Source organism: Cupressus sempervirens, chromosome 8 (assembly GCF_028749045.1).
Source record: "Cupressus sempervirens isolate cs-2001-9-10 chromosome 8, ASM2874904v1, whole genome shotgun sequence".
In the NCBI taxonomy this organism is placed as follows: domain Eukaryota; kingdom Viridiplantae; phylum Streptophyta; class Pinopsida; order Cupressales; family Cupressaceae; genus Cupressus; species Cupressus sempervirens.
Genome location: NC_143125.1, coordinates 446,567,748 through 446,579,242, shown reverse-complemented (window position 1 = coordinate 446,579,242; position 11,495 = coordinate 446,567,748). Strand labels below are relative to the sequence as shown.

The 11,495-nt window shown below is 31.7% G+C and overlaps 1 protein-coding gene across 1 annotated transcript; it reads left to right on the top strand.

Annotated features, from left to right (window-relative positions):
• Positions 1–1,663: 1,663 nt before the first annotated feature.
• On the top strand, positions 1,664–3,017 carry LOC149543134 (uncharacterized). The gene is made up of 5 exons (XM_089795776.1): positions 1,664–1,808; positions 1,941–2,021; positions 2,169–2,403; positions 2,530–2,712; positions 2,825–3,017. Exons 1-5 carry the CDS (start codon positions 1,664–1,666, stop codon positions 3,015–3,017), a joined length of 837 nt encoding a protein of 278 aa, XP_089651902.1.
• Positions 3,018–11,495: the final 8,478 nt, after the last annotated feature.

Here is an 11,495-nt window from a genome sequence, read left to right as displayed (position 1 = left end):
AGGCATTTACCACTATAGCAAACCTTAGAGTTATTCCTTTAGGAACCTATGATGTAATTCTAGGAATGGACTGGTTGGATCAGCACCAAGCTGTAATTGATTGCAGCGAAAAGACTATTGAGTGCATTGATGATAATGGAGTAAGTAAAATCATAGCAGGTATTAAAAGGCCTTTTTCTATTAGAACCATTTCTACTAAACAACTTCAAAGGTGTTTATGGAAAGGCTGCAAGCTGTTTGCTATTTCTGTTAATATTTTTCTGTACCCATGGCAAAGCAAACTAGTCTAGGCCATCCTTTGGAAAAGGAATTTTTTGATATTTTTGTAATAGAAATTTTGGGTATTCCACCCAAGAGATAAATAGACTTTAGGATTGATCTTGTGCCTAGTACTGAACCTGTTTCTAAAACTCCTTATCGTATGATAGCACAAGAATTGGCAAAACTCAAAGTTCAACTTGAAGAAATTCTTGAGAAAGGCTTGATTAGACCTAGTGTCTCTCCTTGGGGTGCACCTGTTATCTTCGTTAAGAAGAAAGATGGATCACTTAGACTATGTATCGATTACAGACAGTTGAATAAAGTTACTATCAAGAATAGGTATCCATTGCCTAGAATTGATGATTTATTTGATCAAGTTAAGGGTGCTAAGGTATTTTCTAAAATTGATCTTAAATCTGGGTACCATCAGCTTAGAATTCATGAGGCTGATATTCATAAAATAGCATTTCAAACTAGGTATGGGCATTATGTATTTGTTGTTGTACCTTTTGGTTTAACAAATCCACCATCGATATTTATGAGTCTGATGTAGGGAGTTTTTAGAACCTTCCTTGATAGGTTTGTAGTTGTCTTTCTGGATGACATACTAGTTTATTCTAACTCCTTAGAGGAGCATGAACAGTATTTGAGTCAATTTTTTGAATGTCTCCAAAGGAATAAGCTGCATGCTAATCCTGATAAGTGTGAATTTTTCAAATCAGAAATAAGTTACCTTGGACACATTATCATGGGATATGGAATAGCTATGGATCTAGCTAAGATTAGAGCTATTGTAGAGTGGCTAGCACCTACAAATGTGTCTAAAGTGAGAATTTTTATGGGTCTAGCTAGTTGCTACCAAAATTTTGTGGCTAATTTCTCAAAAATAACACATCCTATCACTTCTCTTCAGAGAAAAGGTAAGAAATTTATCTAGTCGGATAAGTGTGAAGAGGCTTTTCAGCATCTTAAAGAACGTTTGATTAGTGCACCTGTATTGGCTGTACCTGATCCTTGTAAAGAATTTGTAGTTTGCACAGATGCTTCATTGGATGGATTAGGAGCAGTTTTAATACAAGATGGTAGGGTGATTGCTTATGAATCCAGGAAACTCAAGGATCATGAGATAAACTATCCTACTCACGATTTAGAACTTGCTACAATAATGCATGCGTTGGCCAAATGTCGACATTTTCTCCTTGGACAGCATTTTGAGTTGTGTACTGATCATAGAAGTCTTCAATATATTTTCACATAGCCTAATCTGAATGCACGACAACGCAGATGGATGGAATTTTTGTGTGAATATAACTTTGAAGTTAAATATGTGCAATGTAAAGAGAATAAGGTGGCTAATGCTCTTAGCATAAGACATCATGAGCTCTCTTCTTTAACTCTCACAATGGATTTGAAGGAGAAAATATTGCAAAATATGATGACCGATCCATGGTTTTTAGATGTCAAGGCTGTTATAGATAGTGGCAGCATGTTAGAAGGCAGATTTGAAGGTTATTCTTTCAACACTGAGGGATTGTTGATCTACAGAGGTAGTATTTATGTTCCTGTAGTTGGAGAGCTATGAAATTTGGTAATGTCTAAGGCTCATAAAGCGCCTTATTCAGCACATCATGGTGTTAAGAAAATGAATGTTGATCTTAAATAGCATTACTATTGGCCAGGTATGAAGAGGGATATTGCTGATTTTGTTGCTAGATGTCTGGAATGTCAAAGGGTGAAAGATGAACATCAGCATCTTGCTGGTTTACTTCAATCTCATAGTGTGCCTAGATGAAAATGGGATACCATCTCCATTGATTTCATAGTGAGATTACCATTATTAGCTAGGTGTCATGATTCAATCATGATTGTAGTTGATAGGCTAACCAAAGTTGCACATTTTATTCCAGTGAGATCTTCTTATAATTCTACATCAGTAGCACGTATTTTTATGGAACAAATAGTAAGACTGCATGGGATTCCAAAGAAGATCATATCAGATAGGGACCCAGTTTTTACATCTTCTCTTTGGAGGTCTATGCAACATGAACTTGGTACTCAACTGAATTTTAGTTTTTCATATCATCTTGAGACCGATGGGAAAACTGAGCGTGTAAATCAAATTTTGGAAGACATGCTCAGGATGTACGTTATGGATAGGCAAAACAAATGGGAAGAATTCTTGCATTTATTTGAATTTGCATATAATAACGGTTATCACAGCTCTATAGGTATGGCTCCATTTCAAGCTTTGTATGGATGACCATGTAGAACACCCTTGAGCTGGGATAATTTAGAAGATAGAATTCTCCTAGGTCCTGAAATGCTTCAAGATATGGAACAGCAAGTGAAACGAATCAGGGAACACCTTGTTACAGCACATGATAGACAGAAAAAGTATGCAGATTTGCATAGGATTGAGCATCAATTTGTGGTTGGGGACAAAGTTTTTCTGTGGGTCAGACCTAGAAAAAAGTCCTATTAGATATGGTTAAGTTTCCAAATTGTCTCCACGTTTTGTGGGACTGTTTGAAATTCTGGAACATGTTGGTCTGGTTGCCTATAGACTTGCTTTGCCTCCAAGTCTATCTCGAATCCATGATGTCTTTCATGTGTCTATCTTAAGGAAATACATACCTAATATCACTCATGTTTTGAATTGGAATGCATTACAAGTAATAGATGGCCAATTGATGCTGGAACCAGTGCAAATTATTCAGCAAAGAGAGCTAAATCTTAGAGGTCCCAAGGTGGAATAGGTAAAGGTATTATGGGATCATAATGATGATACCTCTGCAACTTGGGCAGATACCAAGGTAATGAAAGCTTCACATCCTCATTTTTTTTCAGGCTTCTAGGAGTAAGCCTAAGCTAGTGGGGGAGGGTGTCATGGCCCTGACAGTTTTATATCTATCACCTTGGAATCTGAGATTAGTTAACTTTTATAGATAGTTTGGTACTTGTTAAGTTACTTTTATTTTGGTACTATTATGTTAAAATTTTTGAGAATTCAGAGATTACTCAAAATCTGATTCTCAGAATAGATGTTTTTAATATTTTTAGTATTATGTTATATTCAAAATCTTATCAACTAAATTAATCTAGATTCAGGAATCAAATTTTATAAATTAATGTTAGTATGGTTTAAGTTTTACCTATGTCTGATTTGTACTCTCAGTTTGATGTATAAGGTGGTTTTAAAATTGTATCAACACCTTGTATCTATTATTGCCATATTTAAGTATATATATATATAATTATAGCATTGTATATATATATATATATATATATATATATATATATATATATATTAGTTATATTTATATACGTATATGTATATGTAGTTGTTTGTGTATTAGTGTGCTTGTATTTGTATATATATATATATATATATATATATATATACTTATCAATTAGTAACATTTATTAACTAGTACTGATGTTAATGTTAATATTAATATATATATATATATATATATATATATATATATATATATATATATATATATATATATATATATATATATATGTGTGTGTTAATGTTAATACTAATATTAGTTAGTACTAATGTTGATGTTTATATATGCCTATTACTATCTAAGTTAGTGCCTAAAACTAACCTATCGATGGGATTTAACTAAGTCATAAATTAAACTTAGCCTAAGTCTATTGATGCCTAAACTAAAACTAGCATGGAGGTTTTTGGTTTTTGCTTATGGCGGCAAGTAAGTGAATTTTTATGAAGGGCAGGCTCTTCAAATGTCAAGCTAGTACTTTGGCTGCCAAGTGTTGGAATTTGCATTGTTTTTGATGTTTTAGTTAAGTACACAGTTATGGGCATTGAATTATTTTTGGTTGTCGATTTTGTTGAAGTCTAAGTTCAGACCCCCATTGTTGGTTTTCAGTTGAGGCAATATGGACGCTCTGTTGAGCGGGTTTCTCTGCACTTTCATTGGGAAATTGATGACCATTATGGAGATCATCATGCCTTACCAGCATTTTAAAGGTTATCGATTTCATTTATTAATAATTTCTATTCTTGATTGCATTTTCTCTGTATCATCTTTTAAAGGGTTTCATTGTTCTCTGTGGCAAGGCATAGAGGGTTTTGGAGGCTTGGGCTGCGTGTTTGAACAAGAGGATTCTCTAGGTGGCTTTACTTAAGTTTTCGCTTGCATTTTTATAGGTAGGGGGGTTTTCTTACTGTATTTTCTTATTCATTTTATGTTCTTTGATTCATGATGAATATCATTTATGGAATGGTTGCTGTATAAAAAAAAACTTTGATACCCAACTCCGAGTATAGGCAGTATTTAATGCTTTCATTGTTATGTTCTGTGTAAACCCAGAATTCAGGTGTAAGAAGTCTAAAATGTATAAGTGTATAAAGTTCTTTGCAGTTTTAAATGGTATGTCACTTCAGCATGGATATTTGTAGAGTAGGGTTTTGTGTGTGATGCTTAGCTCTATACATTCCCATATTTGAGTGAGGGTATGGAGATTTTGTTTTGGTAATGTTGTTGTATTTGGGCTTTGTGATTTTATGTGTATGTTTATAGTTGTAATTTATGTGTGGAACTGTGAGATAGCATATGATACCGGCTATTATAAGAGCCGAGGTCTGTGGGTATGTTATTTTGTGTTAACATTTTGTTTACTGTTTGTGACTCGGTCTTGGTTAAAGTTTGTGGTGACATTCGGTCACGGCCATGATATTGTAGTGATTTATGGGTCATGATTTGTGAATCGAGGATGTAGTCTTGTAACATAGGTTGGTTATTTTGTTAAACAATTTTTGTTAAACATTTTACAGAGCTATAAACTTTGTTTTGGTTTTGGGGTTTAGATAACATTTAGAAAACAAAACGATTACTTGAGTTGTAACTCGGCTGCTGTTTATCATCAATATTAATGTGTTTAGGGTCTGAAGATATAGGCTCATAATTGTTTCATTGTCTGCAATTTTGGGTTTCGAAATTCTATGAGACACATACATTTACATACAGTTTCAAGGTTAACATTTCAAAAAGGGTTTTAGATCTTGTCTATTGCATTAGTAAAATTATATGAATTCAGGTTTAACATTACAAGCAAACAAATGAGCTTTACTATAATTTAAGAGGGATACAGTTGTTGTGATAAAACCATAGCATAGTGAAGTTCGTTGCAGCTATTAACTTATGTTTAGTCTAAAGCATCAAAATGCAAACAAGATTATTGTATAGGCTGTATCGAATTTAGGAGATTTGGGAATTTATGTTTCATTGATTTTAGTACAAGAATTCTGAAACAAAATAAGTACTTTGACATTGATATATTGTCAAACAATTACTAATTAAAGTAGTGAAAATTGTTTTTATCTGGTAACGATTAGTTATTAGATTTACAGTGTAAAAGATTATTATCTATTTTAAAACTGATTTTAAATTAGTAAGGTTTTACATATATATATTGATATATGTAAGTGAGTGCGTGTATGTATATATATATAAATGCTGTGTATATATATATATATATATATATATATATATATATATATATATATATATATATATATATATATATATATATATATATATATATATATATATATATATATGAATAAGTATTTATTTATATGTATCAACGTGTATATATATCCTTATGAATTGCATTGTTAGTTTTACCATAGATATATAATTTGGAAATTATTGTGATTACTAGTTTTGGAAATGGAAATTGATTAATTTTATAATCTGATGTAATAATATGTATTGATAGTTTTATTATTAGGTTTTTAAATGAAATGTAAATATAGAGTGATTCAGAGAAAAAGTCAATTCCTTATTATTTAATTAGAAAATATTTTTTATATGATTGAAAAGCGTGTTTACAATTATAGTTTCATTTGGTACTTTGAAAGATTGAAAATGGTTTCAAATGATATTTCTGTTTGCTGGTGCAATTGTTATATTGAGGTAAATGAAATAAGTGTATTAGTTGGAATTGGAAAAATTAATCTAAGTTTTCTTCCAATTAGTATATCTAGAATTATGTGTATGTTAGATTATGCAAGTGTGATCCTTTAGATTGGGTGGCTGTCATAAAGCGAGTAACTTGTGGTGATAGAATTATGTTGCCGGATGCCCTCTGACACTAGTCTAGATCCTTATGGGAAATTTTATGATAGTTATTTAATCAAGTGGTAATATTTAAAACTTTATGGGTTGGGAATCATATAATAAGATAAGAATATCATGGTTTCACCTGACATATTGAGTTCTATGAGTGGCTGAACGTAGATTCTTATGTTGACACCCATGGACTACTAGATCATTATCTTGTTATATTCTATGCGAGTTTATTTCTACATATCTGCGTGTAAGAAATTATGTACTTGCTTTATATTTTGAATCTAAAAAGAAAATTGTATTTTCAGTACTCCTGTTATTTGGATTATATGAATAATGTTTTGTTATAAAATCTAACATGCAGGTTACTGGAAATCTTAACGACTTAATTTGTGTTCTAAGCCTTGTTTGGCATGTTGTGGTTTTGTTGTTTTGGATTTCAGGTTCAAGATATGTTTGATTACGGAGTTAGAAGGAATTGGCTACTTAACATTTAGATTTAGTGATTAATTTGAATATATTTCAAAGATGTTGTACTTCTAATAAGAGAGTATAAATATATAATATACTCTGATGTAATATATAGAAATGTTACATTGCTGATTATGAGTACTTTACAATACCTATTGTTTAAAGGTTAATTTGTAATGGGGATTGTTAAAAAAAATTTGTTCAAGTTTAGTTAATCTATTATGTATGGTGGGATATTGTTTTATGGTTATTTTATGGTTATGTGATGGTTAGGGTATTACAAATTCACATATCCTACTCTTGTACATTATGAAACTTGGTTTTTTATTAAGGTTTGATGAGGAATTGCCTTGGTCAAGCCCTGTATTGAGGAATAATCCTTGAAATTAAAATTGAAAATATGAAATAAAGAAATAAAAATGTAAATATTCACCATTCTTGAAGAAACCCTTGTTAATAAGGATTGTGCAATGCCTTGTGTGTAGTCAATGTTGAATTTTTAATAAAGGATATATAAAATCTATACAAATGTAATGGATCTACCGAAAGAGCATCATGGATCCATAGATAGAAATGTGCATAAATGAAGAATGTGGTGAATGCTTCAATGTAGATCATCTCTATGGATGGCTAACAAAATGCAAGATCTTGAAGAGGAAATTCTCACAAACGATCCTTGAATCTTGAATGCTTGAATTCTTGAGTACTTGAATTTGTGCCTTGAAATTTTTTGGATGTCTCTTGATGTCTCTTTAATGGTAGACATTAATAAATGACTTGGTTTGTGAAAATGAGGCATGTAGGGTTCTTTTTATACTAATATTTTGATGCAAAAACAAAGCAAGATGTTTGGTCACCTGATTTCCAAATTTACAACCCTAAGACTAAACTAGCCTCGATACCTAAAGTCCCTAGGGAATAGGTTGAATAGAGTCAATTTATTATGACCTATTCTTGAATAGGTCAATTTGGGTTGACCTATTCCAGGGGTATTTCACAAGGGGATAGCCCCAAGGAGCACATAAACAAATGCAAGAAGCATGACATAATATAAGAAAGAGTTGATTGAGCATGAATCCATCCCTAGTCCATAAGGGTGGGAGATAAAAGGTCTTAAATTATCAATGTTTCTATTCAAGATCATACAAGGGCTAACTAGATTTCCATCTCTTGTACCCGACCCTTTTTCAAATTCCTTCTCACATACCATCAAAATTTCCTCATATACCTAAATGCTTATATAATTAAAGAGTCACTCTAAAAAGAGCACAATGTAATTATATTTTAAATGGGTAAGAATTTAATCAACAAGTACAAATCTTGGAAATGAAGAATGTGCAAAGATATTGAAGGTTACACCATGTTAGTCACACAATATAATTACAATGAATAAAAACATAATTTAGCTATCTATTTTCAATAATAATTTCATCTCATCCTTGTAATTGTGACCATACACAAATAAATAAAAAGGGAAACTTATGTTGTAATAATGATAGAGGGAATGTGTATGTACATATACTATTCCTACTCCAAATAATGTTTCCCACAAGATCTACTTAAATAAATTCAATAAATAAAGCTCTATAGGAATGACATAAAGGAAATCTAATATAAATATAAAATAGGAAACAATTAATTTGCAGCAATTTTGAAAGAGTTGACATAAATGGTTTTAATCACTTCCAAAAAAGTTTAGTGAAACACTCATTCAACTATGCACAAAATTGCCCCTTGATCACTACTATTTTTTTCAACAATTGACTTAATTTTCTATCATTTTATCCATGACTCCATACCGCCATCAAAATCTTAAACTTGATAGAATTAATATCTTGATGGTAGGGACATTCCTATATCTAAACCCAAAATCCAAGGTTCATTCATGATAACTCTACCTAAGTCTAGCCATTTGAGAACAAAAGTCTTCATAGTTTATAAACCAATGCTAAAAAGAGTTTATTCTCTTCTCTAGAGTGAGATATTTGATCTCCCTTTTAAATCATGGTCTCCAATTACAACTATTAAATTAATCAAGTTACAAAAAATAATAATATTATAATACAATTAAATGTGACTTACATACTAATTATTGCTGATTATGAGTACTTTATAGTATCTATGATAGTAATCAAGCATCCCACACTTTTTGATATCATCACTAGAGAGGGAACTAGTATACATATGAGTGTAAAACCTGAGGCCATTCACACAAGTACACATTGAATGAAGTTAATGTATCCATAATGAATAAACTCTATTCTTTTAGTGCATCCTAGATAGAAAAGGAGTCTCATTGTATCACACACTATATTGTAGGTCTCGTCCTTTCCCAAGTCTCTTTCTAGGTGTCATAATTGGAAGCATCCCATTATACCTACAATCTTCAACATGTAAGGAACAAGTAATAAATAATAAAAATATGATATAGGGCCATCACTAAGTTTTCCATTATCCATTAAACCTTTGAATAACTAGATTTGATAATTTTTTCCCTTATACCATTGATGACAAGTTTGTCCATCTTGGAAGGAATACTGACATCTAACATATACCACCTACCAACCTTAGTGATATTGTTAGAAATATACTTCACAATATGGGTACCATCTAACATTGAATACTTTTATGCTATAGGAAAATATGTACTAACCCTTTGAGACATATGATTATATTGATTCTAGTCACATGCACTATAAGGGCATCAACTAGATGAACCATTCTAGTATCCAATTTTGGATATCCCTTGAAAATCATTCACCTTTGTGATATAAGTGAAAGCCAACTAGTCCATATAGTAGGATACTAAATCAAGCCATTCATTATTGGCACAATCTAATGAGAAACATACTTATTCCCAAGTATCAAATTTGATTATGATATGTCAGGGTCTTAAAATCCATGTAGACATATACTACACATCACAAGGTCTCACAAATATTATTCAAGTGGACATAAATATTTATGGCATAGTCAAGTGATTGAATAGCCTATACATAAATGTTGGAAATGTGAGGTATGCAAGGATACTGAGAAGTGTGGGGGGGGGGGGGGGGGGTTGTGAATCGAGAACTAATAAAACTTCAATTTATTTCACCAATTAATCCTTCATAAAAAATTATGATCTAATTATATGCATGAAAGAATAAAAGTAGTAAAACATTCATAACATATTGACACAAGATATGGTGACCTAGAAACCTTCCAAATAGAAAGTAAAATTGGGGTGGGTAACATACCCAAAAACTTTAGTACTGTAGTATAAAGTTGGCCTATTAAGGATTACAATTGATCACTTCTAATGATCTTCCCTATTAGGAGCAATAAGAACTACTAGGTCCACCTTGTAAAAGGATTTACAAAAGATACAATGAAGTATTCACTTGGTAAAGAGATTTGGCAAAGGTTGTTAAGTCTATGTAGTTAAAGGATTTACCTGATACATGTGTTAGGATGAGCCAGTGGCTAATGTATGATCTACAACTTTGATCTACTTGTTGAGGTATCTTTGAAATGTAATGATCAGCTTCCTCTGATAGATAAGTCTTTGCTTCTCTATATACTACATGTAGCCTTTTTACTTCAAAGTTTTTCTCTTTATATTTGCATCATATGTTCTTCCATATTCATTATTTGGATGTGATGTAATACATTACATATATACCAATTAAAATTACAATTCATTAAAGTAAGCTACAACATAAGTTTCCATTAAGACCACAAAGTCATCCCAACTATTAACACTTGGGTTCTTAGGACAATCTTGGTGACGTTATAATACTAAACAACCATTGTCAACACTTGTTATTTTCATGCACTCAGTAGATGCAGAAGCTAAGTTTATACTGATCACTTCCAAGTAGTATGAACTCGGTTAGCACTGGTGACTTAGTGGACACTAAAAAACTTGGCATATAAATTGAATCACTTGGTTGACACTCCTTGAGTTAGTCAACACTAGATTCAATTCACTGACACTGTGCAACTTAGATATTGCCATAAATCTTAGTTTGAACTATCATTGATGAACTCAATAGAAAATTCTTGGTGTGAACTAAATGAAGATTTTGGAACTTGGTAGAACCTAGATTACTCAGTTAACACTACAAACTACAAGATAAGCTCGGTAGTTGCTAACCAATTGACTAAGTGTGAGTCACTAATTAAAAAAATTAACCATAATGTCAACAATCTCCACCTTTGGCATTAGTGACAAAAATACTTATCAATCCAAAACTAAATTCTCAAAATTTTTTGGTCAAAACATTCTTTATGTCCATCCCATGTCTTTAACTCGGTAACATGCTCTATTTTTTGAAATTATCCAAAATTGCTTTTGTAAAATATGTATGATATTATGCTACCCCCCATACATATATACCATATTATACTTTCTCAATATATACATATTTATACTTCTCCCCCTTTATGTATATCTCATCTTCTCCCCTTTATATATCACATCTTCACCCCCCCTTTTTAACATAAATGCAAAAGGTGCATGCTACCTGGTAATCCCAATATATGATAAGAAGTTAGAGTGTACCTTTCAAATAAATGCCACTATCTTGTCCCAATTTTCTTGTAACATCTTGCTTGCATGACATGCAATCTATACTTCTACTGATAACTCCATCATATGATCAACTATGGAGA

Excerpts from the sequence above, each read along its gene's own strand:
- LOC149543134 (XM_089795776.1), top strand. The coding sequence starts at position 1,664 with ATGGATTTGAAGGAGAAAATATTGCAAAATATGATGACCGATCCATGG. Across the intron at positions 2,022-2,168 it reads TGAACATCAGCATCTTGCTG|TGAGATCTTCTTATAATTCT; the intron begins GTTTACTTCAAT and ends ATTTTATTCCAG. Across the intron at positions 2,404-2,529 it reads TTGGAAGACATGCTCAGGAT|AACACCCTTGAGCTGGGATA; the intron begins GTACGTTATGGA and ends ATGACCATGTAG.